The sequence below is a fragment of the Hibiscus syriacus genome, unplaced genomic scaffold, assembly GCF_006381635.1.
Source record: "Hibiscus syriacus cultivar Baekdansim isolate YM2019G1 unplaced genomic scaffold, ASM638163v2 tig00117012_pilon, whole genome shotgun sequence".
In the NCBI taxonomy this organism is placed as follows: Eukaryota; Viridiplantae; Streptophyta; class Magnoliopsida; order Malvales; family Malvaceae; genus Hibiscus; species Hibiscus syriacus.
In genome coordinates this window covers 2,767,495-2,784,463 of record NW_024063524.1, presented here as the reverse complement: position 1 = coordinate 2,784,463, position 16,969 = coordinate 2,767,495, and the positions used below count along the sequence as shown (strand labels likewise).

The window sequence follows — 16,969 nt, the reverse complement described above, 5'->3', positions numbered from 1 at the left end:
GTGAAGTAGAAATAAAGGGAATCATTGAAATAATTCTATCATGCATTAATTACATTGTCTTCATGTAAATAAGGTTAATCCTGAATACTCGTCCCCTTGGGGATACCTCTTTTACAAAGACTTCTGTGTATGAGATGACGAACGACTTTGTTTCATTTATCCTTTCAAATATATATATCCCTTGTTATCCCTTTTTGAGCCTATAGTATTTTTCTTATGATTCAACCCTAACCAATGATCACCCTCCACACAGGGGGCAAGGTGAAGGAAATCTGCTCACATAAGCGAAAGCCAACAATCCAAATTTTGTTACAGAGGTAAGTTATTGTAAAAAATAAAAAGATACCACAAGGTGGACAAAATACGAGAAAAGAAAAAAAAGAGATATAACAAAAAAACATAAAAAAGAGAGAAAATAAAGAAACAAAAAAAGAAAAAAAAAGAAAAAAAAGGGAAAGAAAACGATCAAATACTTCAAGACGAGCAGTTCAAATATCTAGAATCAATTTGCTAGAAGATCAAAGATCACCAAAATAAAATAAAATAAAAGACATACGAGCAGATTCAAGTTAAGTAAGACAAGATTGAAGACAACAGAACGAATCGATCCTTGGTTCAATAACCCTTAAACACTTGTTTGGGCCTATTTATCCCTTTCTTTCATAATCGTGAGCCCCGACCTACGTTACATGCATGAAAAGTCTCTTCTAATCATACATGGATTTCTAAAATTTTTAATGCATGATAGTGAAAAATAGTTTTCAAAAATTAGTTTTCTAAAATTTTTAAACACTATCTTCACATTTCATTCCGCACCTCAGGGTTAATTTTATTTGCAAAAATTAGTTTTCTAAAATTTTTAATGCATGATAGTGAAAAATAATAAAACGAGGGTTCAAGATATAAAATTTTAGATGACATCTTGAAACCAAAGGAGAATTCGAGTTGAAAATTGAAAAGACAGCTCGAACACGAAGATTGTCAACCACTGCACAAAAGACGATCTTATACATTTTGATAAAGCATTGCATAACCCAAAAGCGAACACGAGGGCTGGGAACCGATGAACACTTCCAGAAGATAAACATAACGGCTACTTCATCATCACCAGAATCAAGGATACAAGATTTCAACCAAAGAAGCCAGCCTGAAACACATTACCTCCCCAAATTAACCTGAAACACATTACCTTCCCAAGTAAGCCTAAGCCTTATATCAACATTAATCTTTACACTTTTCAAATGTATATAATTTTTGAAGGATAAAAAGAAAATTTGACTTATTTGATATTCAATGAACTCTTGTTTTACAATTTGTTTTGATTGTGAACCGGAAGAAAATGACAACACTTTTGAATTATATTCAACAATTTTTTCACAATTTTAAAATAAAAAAAAAAGAAAAAACATTTTCAAACATGACAATCTCAAGTGAAAAAGGTTCTTGAAGCTGGCGAGGCTCATTCTGCCTCTATCAGATAAAAAAACAAATGATGCTTGAATAACGAAACATTTCTTAAAAGCAAATAGTCCGAGAGACCATAAGGACTGGAGGATAAAACTTCTAACACTTCCTTGTGACGTTGTCAGAAGAAGATGATCACCTTAGTCGAAAGGGGCACGTATCTCAGCTCGGGGTAAAGATTCAAGACATTTATGTTAGAAGAATTGATCACTTCTTAAGTGTCTATCTGGTTGTCGCAACATGAAGAGAAGCCCTGAAGCTATTCAATAACATTGCTGATTAGCGGCACAAGAGTGAGACCATTCGAGATTAAGGTTTTGGCACAAAGAGAGTCATGAGTACCCACATTGGGGATTACCTAAACCAGATGTCGTTAAGATCACAAGATTCAAAACAAACAGACATGGTGAATGACCCTCATCGCTTGGAGTGCCAGGGTCGAAAGATGTAAACAAAAAGATCATACCTTAAGAAATAAACCATTCATGCTTCAGTTGGAAGACCTGTTTGGAGAAACAAATTTGATCGAGCAATCAAGTCAGGGAAAGAAATGGCGTCAAGGCCATACACCTGGTCATAACAAGAATTCGAGAGAGAAAACATTTCCTTTGAAATGAAGGCAGAAAATAAAGACCACAAGATGATCAGGTTGATCCTCAAAAGATTACAAACCTGGGCTGGCAAGTTGCTACCTCTATATTGAGGCATGTTCCATGCAAAGATAATCAAGTGAAGGAAGACTGAGGCCTACACTTTGATCCAAAAGAAGAATTGATGATCAACATTTTTGCATTCAATAACTTCATTCATTACATACATATCTATTGCATTCACATTTTCATGCATCAAGACAGATTTTTACGGATTGTCCAAAGAAAGGAGAGAGCGAAGAAAAAACATGTTCGAGCCTCGAATGGAGGGGATTTTGTTCAAAGTGGCTAAGCCTCAAAGATCGAGGAGCATAATCGAAAAGAATCATTTTGTTGATTTGGGGATTGGTTCAATGTGAGTGAGTAGTGTCGCTCTTGGGATGGACCCAACAAAGACAAAAACTCAGCACAGATAAAGGATAAAAGATTCACTGGACGATATAATTCAGGGAGCCAACAGAGATTTCATTTCACGACTTCAACAAAGAATCAATCCATATTTTTAACCATTGAAAGAAATGGATCTCAGCAAAATTCAAGGACCTTTGGGTCAATACCTTCGGGTGCTTCAAACACAATTATTACTGACTAGAGCTGGGTATATGGGCTAAGGCCCGCGGGCTACCCGTTTAACCCGCGGCCCGTGTGGGTTTCGGGCCTTAAAATTCAAGACCGTTTATGATTGCGGGCTTTTTAGCCTGGACCGTTAAACCCATGGGTTTAATGGGTATACCCGCGGGTAGCCCGCTTAATTTATTTATTTTTTTAATTTATTTTATGTTTTACAATTCAAATTTTTAAATCCTGTTGTGCATGATTAAGTTTAATTATTGGTTGTTAATAGATTAAAATAGTGGAGATATTTATCCAAATCTTTAAAATTCAGATATGATTTGGTTCTTTAAAGAAACAAATAGCATCAAACCGTGTAATTCTAAAATAAAAATGGAGAGATAATTCTGAATGTGTGTGTGAATTAATCCCCAATTATTCTTTTGCTCCCAGTAATCTATACACAATACAATTATTTGAAATCTGGTTAAAATTGTTTCCTGTTTGTAAAAATATAAATTACAGTTGTAAAAGGGTTAAGGGTATAGATCAGTAACTAAAGCAATGCACCTCGTTTGGCATTCATTATGGACAAAAAGTATCGACACAATTTAAAAAGTGTCGATACATTATGTTGATCTATTTTCTAATTAACCGGTATATTTCTATCGGTTACATTGTAAATTTATCTATTACATTATAATTATCCGTTTTGATGTTTTTGGGGTCGATACTTTTAATAAATGTATCTACACTTTATGTGTGCACCTCGTTTGGCATTTATTCTGAACAAAAAGTATCGACACAATTTAAAAATGTATCGATACATTATGTTGACATATTTTCTAATTAACCAGTATATTTCTACCGGTTACATTGTAAATTTACCTATTACATTATAATTATCAGTTTCGATGTTTTTGGGATCGATACAATTTTAAAAATTTACCTATTTTAACGGGGTGCGGGTAAGCCCGTTTAGCCCGCGGGTTAAATGGACGGGCCTTAAAATTCAAGATCGTTTATGATTGCGGGATTTTTAACCCTTATCGTTTAAGCCCGCACCATCAAAACCCGCGGGCTAAACGGGGGGGGGTAGCCCGTATACCCAGCACTATTACTGACATATAATAATCTTTTGCAGGTTTAAAAATCTTCAAAGGGAAGATAAACCAATCAACATTTCCAATAGAGATTTCATAATGAGAAGAACTCATCCAACAGAGGGAGAGGAAGTTCATAATGAGAATAGCTTGTTCGACCTATCGCTCGATTCACGACATTTCAAATAAGTGACGACAAATTTGAGAAATTAACATTTCCGATGGAGAGTTCATAATGAGAAGAACTCGTCCAAAAGAGGGAGAAGAAGTTCATAATGAGAAGAACTTGTTCGACCTATCACTCGATTCACGGAATTTTGAATCAATGACGCCTCGCTTGAGAGATTAACATTTCAAATGGACAGTTCATAATGGGAAGAACTCATTCGATAGAGGGAGAAAAAGTTCATAATGAGAAGAGCTTGTTCGAGATATCACTCGATTCACGATATTTTGAATCAGTGATGCCTCGCTTGAGGGATTAACATTTCAAATGGAGAGTTCATAATGAGAAGAACTCATCCGACAGAGGGAGAACAAGTTCATAATGAGAAGAGCTTGTTCGACCTATCACTCGATTCACGTAATTTTAAATCAGTGATGCCTCGCTTGAGGGATTAACATTTCAAATGGAGAGTTCATAATGAGAAGAACTCGTCCGACAGAGGGAGAAGAAGTTCATAATGAGAAGAGTTTGTTCGACCTATCACTCGATTCACGACATTTCAAATCAGTGATGCCTCGCTTGAGGGATTAACATTTCAAATGGAGAGTTTACAATGAGAAGAACTCATCTGACAGAGGGAGAAGAAGTTCATAATAAGAAGAGCTTGTTCGACCTATCACTCGACTCACATCATTTTGAATCAGTGATGCATCACTTGAGGGATTAACATTTCAAATGGAGAGTTCATAATGAGAAGAAATCATCCGATAGAGGGAGAAGAAGTTCATAATGAGAAGAACTTGTTCGACCTATTGCTCGATTCACAACACTTTGAATCATCAACGTCTCACTTGAGGGATTGCCATTTCTGATGGAGAGTTCATAATGAGAAGAACTCATCCGACAGAGGGAGAAGAAATTCATAATGAGAAGAACTTGTTCGACCTATTGCTAGATTCACAATACTTCGAATCAGCAACGCCTCACTTGATGGATCATATTTCCAGTAGAAAGATCACGATGAGAAGAACCCTCTACTTGAAGAGCATAGATTGAGTCAAAAATAACGCTCTAGTATCTTTGCTTCATTTCAGTTTCACAACAATGAGCAAAAACGGGAAACTGTGAGCACCATTTTTTTCGTTTTTATTATTTTACAAACCCAAACCCGGCCAAGCCCAAACCCAAATACAAACCCAAAATCCAATCGGGCCTCAAACAGACCCAAAACTAAATTAATCTAACCCCAAATTAAACCCAAACTTGAGGCCCAAAATCAAACCCGATCCGAGTCTAACCTAGCTTGGAAGCCGCCCACTTTACCCAACCGAAGGCCACCATTTTCACCCCAACCAGCAATCACCCTTTTTGCCCCAACAAGAACACACCTTTCCCTGCACCAATCTCGGCAGCCCCACTCTAAGCCACCAAGCTACATGCCTCTACAGAAACAAAACACAAGCAACAAACAACAATCATTTCATTTTTCAGATGTAAATGGGTTTATAACCCATGAGTTAAACATTTGAAAGAGGCACTGAAAAAATACTGTAATAAACTGTTTTCAAGAAATAATAGTGCCTTCAAAGGTTATTTATCTTTTTTTTTTTTTTTTTTTTATTCGAATATCTTGTTTCTTTTTTAGTGTTCTTGCTCTGTTAGTTTCGAAACCCAGTAGTAATTTTTTTTCTTTTCAGTCTTCGAATAATACCATATTACCTTCTGTTTCGTAAAAATTATATACAATGATTTTCTAAAAAAAAGGAACCTTTGCATGTTTTGAATAAAGAATAAAATAGTTTTTTAATCGAATATAACCAAATAAACAACCATTTTTACAGTAAAAAATACAAAAAATAAAAAGAAAGTAGATCAGGGTCATACCTGAGTCGGGAGAAGATCATCGGAGTCCGAGTAGTTGAAGAGTGTTAGGCCGATTTCGAGTGGTTTTAGGGGGCTTTTGGTGATTTTTAGTCCTAAAATAGGCTCTAGGAGGTTAGATCTAGGTCTGGTGAGGTTTTCGGGGCATTTTGGGTTTTCTGGCCGCCATGTGCGGTGGCCGGAGGGGGTCAGAGGCGGTCGGCCTACTGCCAAACTGGGGAATGGGAGAGTTTTAGGAGTTTTTTTTAGTTTGATTGCAAATGAAGAGAAATAACAAATGTTTGGCTTATATAAGAAGAGTTTAGGGTATATTCACGTTTAGCCCCCTGATATTTGTGCATGTTTTTGTAGTTTAGTCCCTGTAGGGACCAAAACTGCCATTTTGCCTTTTCTTTGCATACATTTTTTTTAGTTTATTCTTGTTTCAGTCCCTCAATATTTAGTGTGTTTTCCCAAACAGGTCCCTCGACTTTGTTAATTGTTTGAAATGTGTAGACCCTGATTGCATGATTTTCCATTATTATGTAACTTATAAAAAGAGAGAAATTGTCTTTAGATCCTTTACATTTATGCAATTTACATTCCAGTATTAACATTTACTCTTCATTTAATTTTAATATTTATTTCATTGCCATTTGATTTTAGCTTTTGTCGAAACGATCTTCGCCCGGTGAAAACAAGTGTCGTTATTTTCTAAATCTCGTCTCGAAAAAGTAAATGTTTTTCTTCTAGTATAAGATAAAATGTTATATTATTTATCGCTGTATAATTGGTCACCAAAACACTATATTATTTTAATAAAATTTATAAAAATATTATTAAAATAATACAAAAAGGGTCTGTTTACCAGAAAATGAGTTCGGGAGTCGGTTATGTGTGGGGAAGGATTAGCACCCCACAACGCCAAAATTGGTACCTTGTTTATTAATTAACGTCTTTGCATTAAATTAACAAATTTGAATTTAATTTTAATTTATGATCCCATAAAAATCATTAAGGGTACTATTTTATATCAATAAATCATTTAAAATAAATTCCTAATCAGTTAAAGAAATATTTAATGATTTATTGTATAAAATAAAATAACCCAAATATATGTAATAAATATAATTATTAAATTATAAAAAAACCTAAAACCTTATTTAAAAAAATTAAAATAAGTATGGTATCATTTAATCAAAATTAAAAATTCATTATTAATATATGAAATATTATAATAGTCAAAATATTTTTTAAAAATAAAATATTAAAGCCTAGGGATTAAATTATAAAATATAAAATTAATCACTATAATTCGAAACATTATTAAATTTAGATATTAAAAGTATAATTTATCATAATTAACTAATTGGGATTAAAATAAAATTTATTGAAAATTAGGAATTAAATTTAGTATTTACCCTAAATATATATGTGCATGATTAAGTGACTAAAAATAAATAAAATAAAATTATAGATCCGAATTAAAATGCATAAAATGTGATTTCAGTGACTTAATTGTAAAATTATAGAATCAGGGGGACTATATATATAATTTACCCATACCTATAATTATGCAGAGGCCCCTCCCCAAAACTACGTAGTTTTGAGGAGGTATAAATAGGCCAAAATACGCCTAAAATCCTCAATATTTCTCATTTCTCATTTTTGCTTCTCTCTCTAAGGAGAGAGAAGCTCTCCCTTCTCTCTAAACTCCCTCATCGGAGGGAAGGCCGGTCACCGCCCGACCACTACCAGGCATTATTCTGGTAACCGCCGGTTACTATTTTGGTCACTATTCTGGCAGCCGGTCACTATTCATGGTGGCCGAAAAATATAAAAATACCTCAAATCGTAGATCGAAACACCCTAAAACCAAAACCACCCTATTTTTTTCCTTAAAAACTTCAAAACGACTTAGATCTAAGATTTTACCTTCGGTAAAAATTGTGTCTGGCGACGTTTGAACTTCGACAAAAGTATGTTTCTTATCCCTTTTATTTCCTTGCTTTCGAATGGCTACTGCTATTTTCTTTTCGTGTTGTTGTCTGTTCTTTTCTTGCGGGTTTTCAAGGCTTTTTATAGGCCTCGGAAGACTTCAGACAACCATTCATTCGGTGAGTCACCGGATCTACGATTGTGACTCACCATAGGTTTATGAAGTGTGCGGTGAATCCTTAATCTTCTGGAATTTTTAGTATGAAGGTGGTGGCGTGGCAATCACTGGTTGGGGCACTTGGAGGCGGTAGCCGGAATAACTCTAGGGTTGGTGAACCCTAGAGTTTCTGCTAGATTGGTTATGGACCATTGGAGAAAGTTGGAGGCTGGAACTGTGTGTAAACTCTAGCAGAAAACCCTAAATGGGTCTTCGACCTACTAGGTTCTATTTTTGGTCCTGGATCGGTTCTAGGCCTGACTCGGGTTGAAATAGTAATCGGGCCTCCGGGTCCTGATTTGTAAATATCTATTGTAATAAAATTTATTATTTATTAATTATAATAATAATAATATAAAAAATATAAAAAACGGGACGAAAATGACTGTCGACAGCTGCCCCTCTTTGCTCATTTTTATGTTAACAAGAATAGAGCAAAGACAAAAGACAAAGAATTTTCGTCCAGTTAACTTTATGCTTTGATGAGAGATCCGCTTTATTCAAGGGAAATCAAAATGATGTATGACATTGTTCCTTCTTGATGAGGACATTTGGTCATGTTTAGAGATAAATGGTGATAACACGGTTCCTTCGTGATGAGGACGCCTGGTTATCTAAGGATGACGCGACTCCTTCGTGATGAGTAGTTCTGATTGGTAGATGACATTGTTCCTTCTTGATGAGGACATCTGGCCATCTTTAAGACGTTTGAGATAACATGGTTCATTCATGATGAGGACGTATGGTTATCTAAGGATGACGCGACTCCTTCGTGATGAGAAGTTTGATTGGTAGATGACATTGTTCCTTCGTGATGAGGAGTTCTGGCCATCTTTAAAATATTTGAGATAACACGGTTCCTTCGTGATGAGGACGTCTAGTTATCTAAGGATGATGCAGCTCCTTCGTGATTATGAGTTCTGATTGGTAGATGACATTGTTCCTTCGTGATGAGGACATCTGGCCATCTTTAAAATATTTGAGATAACACAGTTCCTTCGTGATGAGGACATCTGGTTATCTAAGGATGACATGGCTCCTTCGTGATGAGGAGTTCTGATTGGTAGATGACATTGTTCCTTCGTGATGAGGACATCTGGCCATCTTTAAAATATTTAAGATAAAATGGTTCCTTCGTGATAAGGACATCTGGTTATCTAAGGATGACACAGCTCCTTCGTGATAAGGAGTTTTGATTGGTAGATGACATTGTTCCTTCGTGACGGGACATTTGGCCATCTTTAAAATATTTGAGATAACATGGTTCCTTCGTGATGAGGACATGTGGTTATCTAAGGATTTTTGTTTCCTAAAATATCAATAAATGACGCATTTCTGAATATCATGATCCTATTTATGCCTAAAATGTATGCAATGATGCAATTTTAGTGTATTTTCTTTTTCGAATAAGGATCATCTCTCATTGGCCATCTTGTGATTCATTTCATTTTGGGTACAACAAACAAGATCGATTTACTTCAACTGAACATCTTGATCTCTTACTCTTTGATTGTAGCTAACATAACCAATTACCTTAGCTGAAAACTTTGACCTCATACTCATTAATCAGATATAGTCTTTTCTTTCTTCTTGAACCTCGCCAGTACCAATGATCAACTATTCCATATGTGACAAATATTTTGGATCATCTTCATATGATTGAAACTTTCTAGGTACTTCAAATTTTATTTTCCATGTATCGATGTCATTATACAAGCTTGAAAGTTGAAACCATTATCAATTTCAGAAAACCTGTATTTTTTAAAAAACATTTGTACAATAACATTACTAGAAAAAACCCCTTTAATGACGTGCATTGCGCGTCATCTATGGGTGCAGATGACACACAAATGAGCTTCATTGAAGCCACCGTCATAAATCTCAGATGACACGCAATTGTGTGTCATAAGTATATGACACGTATTTATGACGCGCATTGCGCGTCATTGACGCCCCCGTCATAAATGAAGACGACACACATTTGTGTGTTATAAATTTATGACACGCATTTATGACTTACATTTACGACTTACATTGCGTGTCATTGAAGCACACGCCAATAAAAAAGATGACACACATTCATGTGTCGTGATTGTATGTTGTAAATTATATATATATATATATTGTACATTGATAAATAATCAAACTAAATCACATTTAATGCCTCATAATACTAAATATATATATCATATTATATATAAGCAATCCATTTGCATACAATATATTAACATTAAGTTATCAAAAATATTGTAATCATATGTCGATACAAAATATCATGGCATAATAAAGTTTGCCACATAAGATACCCATTCTTTGCGAATATCATCAATGTCATCATCTTTGTATTCTTCCTTCCCATCACCAACCTAACTAAAAAATATGAAATAAGTATATAATTTATAATTATTTAAATTGAAGTATATAAATATCAAAGGGTACTAAAATGACCAATTTTACATATGCATTCTTTGAAGCATATGTAAAAATAAATTTTACACATTTAATTAGTAAAACTTCCCATATAAATTATATACAATATCACGGCACGAATTCACAGTTTTCAGTATTGCTAACAAGTATTTACATTAATTTGTATATAACAAGTACTTGCATTAATTTTACACATTTAATTAGTAAAACTTCCCATATAAATTATATACATTATCACGACACTAATTCGCAGTTGATGCTGCCACCATCAAACATGTAGTCAACAGATTCATATTTAACCAGGTTTGCTAGAACTAATCTGATTCTTGTTATTGATTCAACAAGGGAGAACCCAAGGGTTCTTAATATTTACTTGATTTTATTTTTCATGGGGTTTTATTTTAATCATAATAATAATATTATTGCAAGTATGAAAATAAATAAAGTAGTTTGAAATAAGTAGACATATATATACTAACTTGGTGTTGTAACAATAAGTAGAAAATAAATAAAGTAGGAATGTTCACAGGAACTTACCATTTTATCAACAACAATCTTGACATTCGGGTCGTAACCTCCTTTTTTCATTTGTCTTGCCTTTTTCCACAACAATGCTCTATTAATCTCGCCTTCCTCCTTTCTCGTTTCTTGCATCTAAATTGTACATTCGTACTATAGTTTGCTAACTATTTGAAAGCAAAAGATTCTGAATAGTTTATGCATCAAACTATGACAAAATTGGAAAAATATCTACCCTTTTGTACAATTAAATAACAACTAGAGAGTCTAGATTAAGGATGACAGGAAAGGAAAAATAAAAAGCATACCCAAGCTGCGAGAGTGAACGATTAATATTGCCTGCCTCTTTTAATCGCTCCTCTGCAGCACCAGTTAACTTTTGTCGCTTTGAGCCAACTAGATCAATGAAATTTATCCGGCTTGTTTTAAAGTAACTTACACCATTGGCTACACTCTGTAACAATAAAGAGTACTTCTGAATCCCTCAAGCATGATTGAGAGGGTATCTAAGAAATTATCAAATAAATAATGACATGGTATATAAGAAAATTCCTCTTTGCATAGCTAAGAAATTAGTGATTTGATTCCACCAATTTGTAATTGGAGAAAGTATATCGGCTCAAACCTAAATACTATAAACACAAAATAGAACACTTGGCATTGGAAGCATTATTACCTTGCATCGAGATTCAACAACACAAGTTAAAACACTATGGGAATGAGAACATTCAGCATTGATACTAGTTACACATGTCCTTCTACTTGATAATCCCTACATCATTCATTCAAACAGCTTATTACTAGAATAAATGGTCCAATCCATTTCTCTCAAGAAAAAGAAAAGCATTAGCATTCTAAACATAAAAATTGAATATCTTCTTCATGAAAGATTATAAAGAAATTAGCAATCAAAGCATCAGCCAAAAGGAAAAAAAAGAAAAAAGAAGAAAAACCTTTAGCAATAGCTTAGTCAATCCCTTCATTGAATGCACATACTCTTCTTTCAAATTCTCAACATATACGCCATATTTTACATCTTCTCTTATCTGGATGAAAATGATAGAACAGTATAAAAAATCCCAATATTTTCATCCAGTAAAAAATGGAAACTTAAAAGTTAAATAATAATCCATTCTACCTGCAGGTTTCTTTGATTTGGATCCAATAAATCTGTTACTTTCTCATTGTATATCTGCAAAAGAAAATTGAAAATGAAGTGATAAGGAACAAGAATAATACAACGCTAAGCAGTCCAATTATGTCAAATAAGAATCAAAATAATTTAATTAACTCTACCTCAAGAAAAGAATAGCAGATTTGATACTTGAGATGTTTATCAGCATGCTTAATTTGCTCCTATAGAATAAAGAAGGACAGAACACAAACTATTGAAAATGGTCCATTCTTAAAATTCAAAAAAATCAACAAATTCATTGATGAGCATAAATTCAAAACTTTCACCTCATTTATACGATCAAATAAATGCTGAACACGAGGAGTTAAGCCTTGCTGATCGCTTGATAAATTTTCTTCAAACAAGGCATTTGCTGGACCCCAAATAATATAAGTCTTTCCGCTGCCAGTCTAATGAAACCATTTTATTCGGACCCAGAAATTAAAAAACGGTATTAATCAATACAAAGTATTTCACGCATGAAATCAAAGAAAATGAAGAAGCAAGTACCTGGCCATAAGCAAACACGAAGCTGAAGTGTACCTTAAGAGTATTAAAAAATAAATTTATAGCCAACTGCACCATTAAAAATAGGGGTGTACACAGTCAAGCTCCTCGTCAGTTACTCAGGCTTGACTGAGTAAATAATTAAATGACTCGATTACTATCAAACTCAAGCTTGAGCTACTTGAGTGAATCAAGATTGGGTACTTTAATTAACTAACACTTAAGGCTCTCCGCCCTTTATTTTTAATATAGTCAATATTTCTAACAAGAAACTAGTAAATGGATAAAATATAGTGATTAATGTACATATTAATAAATTATCAAACATAATTGAGTCCGGCAAGTTGAGCTTGAGTGTCTCTAGTGAATTACAAGAAGGGTTCAAGCATGAAAAATGAAGCTCATTCAAGCTCAATCCAAATTTAAAGTGTCAAGATTTCTTATAAAGCCGACTTTGAGCTTGGCGATGTATCAGTTCGACTCAGTTCAATTATGTCCCTAATCATAGCACACATGAATAAATGACTAAACAACCTTTTTCTTATATAGTAGTCAAAGCTCCCATATTTTGTGTATTATTAGTTTCACAACTTTCTTTTATACTAGTCCTTTCTTTCAGCGAGGAAAAGCTAAAGTAGAAAGGGTGGATATCAGTTTAATCTGTATACACATTATATGTACAAAACATAGTGGAACACCATCATAAAACTTCTAGCAGTAGAATAAGGCTTCACAAAAATTCAAATTTTAAAGTATTATGAAATCTTAGTTTAGTCTAAAATTTGAGTGCTCACCCCAGGTACAATACCATCTGCAACTTTCTGTAAAAGAGATTCCATGTGTTGAGCCTGTTCACTCAGAAAACAAAAATGATTCCACAAAGATAGGGATATATCTGAAAATTTTCAATCATGAAAATCATTGGCAGGAACATAGTAGTCTAACCTCATGCCGAGGGATCCTTGTCTTAATATCATCAAAATATTTCACCCCTATCACTTGAGAATTTGTTAAAGAATCTTCGTTCTTCAAGCCATTTAATGTGTGGTGTCCTTTCTCGAATAATTTTAGGGTTGTAGCTGGGCCAACTCCCCAAACTTCGCCAAATAAACTTATTGTTCTTACCTGCAAAAGATTGAAAAGCAAATGTTGTAAAGTAGAAAAGTATTGGCAAACATTTCTTCTCCATAAAATTTACTACCAAATATAAATATGGGCCAATCATTGTAAAGAAAATTTATATTTGTAAAAGTAAGCCCAAAGAAATAAAAAGAAAAGAGTAGTCTAAATTAAATTGAAAAGGAACCTTTTATCTTACCTTCTCATCAGTTTCAAAATGCCCCAATTTAGATAACTTTCCAGTAGTCACTATCTCCAGAATCTGCATGAATATTCCAACAGTCTGGGATAAATGTTAGGGGACTAAAAGGTTTTTGTTACAAAAAAAAGAGACTAAAAGGTCTATACATCTTTGCAAATCACTTATAAGGTACATTTTTCGGTAATTTATATTACTACCTCTGTCCCACATCACTGCCCTCTTAGAAAATCTTGAATGGAAAAATTAAAACAAGTTAACCAAACTAAGCAGCAAATGCCGCAAGCAAAAGTTCAAATCAGAACATGTTCGCTTACATGATCTTGCATTGACTTTCCAATTCCAGACAGACCTTTTACCTGATCTGCACTTTCAATTTTAAAGGGCAGCTTCTCAACAACTGAAATAGCCTTGTAGTAGCTAAATGATATGCGGTCATCACCCAATGCTTTTGAAAGAAATTAACCATATCATGTTAGATCCTCAGAAAGCAATGTGTAACTAGCAGTAATGGCACATATCTGAAGCACAACCAAGTCTCACCTCTATATATGTTCACAAGTTTCCCAAATATCTCTGTGATGTCTTTGTTAAAATCTGGTGGACTGTGCTGCAAAGGTGTAGGTATGCCAACCTAATCACCGAACATAGTATAATTAAACAAGTAATAGCACAACAAAAGCTTGAAACTTAAAAGCATACACCTTACTGTTAAGACGCTTATTTTTAAGGCTATTATTTGCATTATGCAAACAAAAATATGGTTGTCCCTTGTTCCCATATGTAATGGGATAAGGGGGAGATAAGATAGTAGGCTACCCCCAATACTAGGTTGAGAGCGGCTTCTGTAAGAGACCTCTAAATTATGAAATGCCCTCCATGGGACTCGATCCCACGACCTCAAGGTTAAGAACCTTGTGCTCTACCAACTGAACTGAACAAAAAGAGTGGACCAAATAGACAAGTTTCAACTTTCATCAGAACCAACAATGGAACAGGGAACTCACATCCTTATCTTGAGTACTGAGGTTTTCAGGACTGCTAGGTACAGAACTGGGAGAGTGAGGCTCAGTATCTGATGTTGCTGATGCAGAGTTAATTTCTATATCTCCTTTCCTTTCTTCGTTAGTTTGCTTTATCTCCTCGGGTGAGGGTTTGATCCTTTTGCAATTTAACTGTTCATCATAGTCGCAAGAATTTCTGTTGGCTAGTTTAGGTTTTTGACTCTTGTCAGGTACATCCAGTCCTGCCGAATCCACTTTCAGGGTATAGAAATCCCCAGAAACCTTTTCACCAGCTTCCAAGCTGTCCTCCAACCACGGACACAACAGGACATGCTGCAACAAGTATTTATTGCAAAACAACTTATACTTCAAGCAAGCACTTCAGAAATAAATTCCAACATACGAACAATACATCAAAATGGATTCCCAATTACTGGTACAATTTGAATACAAATATTGAAAACAGATGTGACTATAAATGAATTGTTCAAATAACAATTCTGTAATGTCTGGAAGATGAATTTGATAGAATGAATCTGGACTTAGCTTCCTATATAAATTGTGAGAATGAAACGAACACACTAAATACAAATTAGCTAAAGTTCAATATACCCATATATTTTAAAGGGTATAACAAGATGAATTCCAAATTCAAAAATACCTACAAGTATTTCAAATCCACCGCCAAGATCTGTTTAGAATATATATTTCAAATTTTGGATTTGGATTTCCTTTGTTATATAAATTATGGGAACAAACTACATGCATTCTAAGGTTCAGTATGGTTGTATATGTAGAAGGTATAAACATATGGATTTCAAATTTACAAATATCTATAAATATGTCAAATTCACTACTAACCTAAATCTATAATCATGAATGTCACTTGTGTTTCATTTAACATACACTTCCGTTCATTCTTGAAATCTAAGTTCCCAAACACAACCCTAAAAAATCATGAATTTAAAAATAATCATTGAAGTCATAATTACATGTTCTTTATCAATTTACCGAATTGAAATGTTGCAGTTTTCCCCAAGCAAAGTCAGGACACCAAAGAATTTCCAGTATTCCATTGAAATACCATCAAATTAAAAAGACGAGAAAGAGAACTGACCCCTTTGAAGCGAGCCAATTGGTCCTCATTGACGCGGTGCAAAAGAGCATCTGAACTGATAGCAAAAACATGAGTCACTTTATCCTAGAACTGAGTCTCGATCTTAGCTCCCATTTGTACCAGCTTTTGCTTCCAAATCTACAATTCACGCAATAAACGATGTAACAAAAAATGTAGCAAATAAATGAGATAGTTAAAGCAACGGAGAATAGAGAACAGAGAGACCTGTTTTTTTTTTTTTGGTTAAAAAAATAAAATACCTTCATACCGGAATCGGAAGCTCCAGAGATGGGGTTTTCATGGAGGTTTTCCGTGAGAAGCTTACGTTTGAGAGGGTTGGAGGATGGCGACAAGGGGCACTTGATCTTAGCTGTTGTGGCGGGGGAGAGTTGTGAGTTTGGATCTGGCGGCAGAGCGTTCTCCTTAGATGATTTTGGGTTCTTTCGTTTGGATTTTGGAGGGGTAGGGTTTGGGGGAAGAAGCATTCTCCATCTGATCTCTCAATATCATGTTTCTTGGTAACATGAATGCAAAGAGAAAAAGGGGGAAGCATGCGTGCGTGAACTGATGCAAAGAAAAAAATGGAAACATAGGTTTAGTATGAACTGATGATCGAGGAGGACTAGAAGCGGGAAAGCATGCATGATGAAAATTATGGGGGGAATTAAAAGATGACTTTTAGAGATGACACACAATGAAAAGTGTAATCCGTGTGTTTGCTAAATTTTTTGGATTATGACTATTAAATATGACACACATTATTGTAAGTCATAAATCATTCAGATTTTAAGAAACATGACATTTTTTATGACACACATATTTTGCAAGTCATAAATTAGTGTGTGTCATTAAAGGTATATTTTCTTGTAGTGTAATACACCCAGGATTTTATGTACTTCAAGTTAAATTACATATTTAAATTTTCAAAGCAAAATGCTTGCAAAAATGAG

The 16,969-nt window shown here is 34.3% G+C and overlaps 1 protein-coding gene and 1 pseudogene across 1 annotated transcript; both read right to left on the bottom strand.

Moving 5' to 3' along the window:
- Window positions 1-1,947: 1,947 nt before the first annotated feature.
- LOC120195373 (kinesin-like protein KIN-12B) lies at window positions 1,948-12,658 on the bottom strand. The gene is made up of 10 exons (XM_039197419.1): window positions 12,584-12,658; window positions 12,361-12,483; window positions 12,196-12,255; window positions 12,038-12,091; window positions 11,853-11,945; window positions 11,576-11,671; window positions 11,208-11,353; window positions 5,218-5,329; window positions 2,137-2,211; window positions 1,948-2,034 (listed from the first exon to the last, which is right to left on the bottom strand). Exons 1-10 carry the CDS (start codon window positions 12,656-12,658, stop codon window positions 1,948-1,950), a joined length of 921 nt encoding a protein of 306 aa, XP_039053350.1.
- A 484-nt stretch (window positions 12,659-13,142) lies between these two features.
- On the bottom strand, window positions 13,143-16,504 carry LOC120195372 (annotated as a pseudogene).
- Window positions 16,505-16,969: the final 465 nt, after the last annotated feature.

Bases quoted from the DNA above. Each gene is read 5' to 3' on its own strand.
- LOC120195373 (XM_039197419.1), bottom strand. From the start codon at position 12,658: ATGGTGCAGTTGGCTATAAATTTATTTTTTAATACTCTTAAGGTACAC. The intron at 12,484-12,583 runs GTACTTGCTTCT...TGGTTTCATTAG, and splicing joins TCGTGTTTGCTTATGGCCAG to ACTGGCAGCGGAAAGACTTA. The intron at 11,672-11,852 runs GTTTTTCTTCTT...TGAATGATGTAG, and splicing joins TGACTAAGCTATTGCTAAAG to GGATTATCAAGTAGAAGGAC.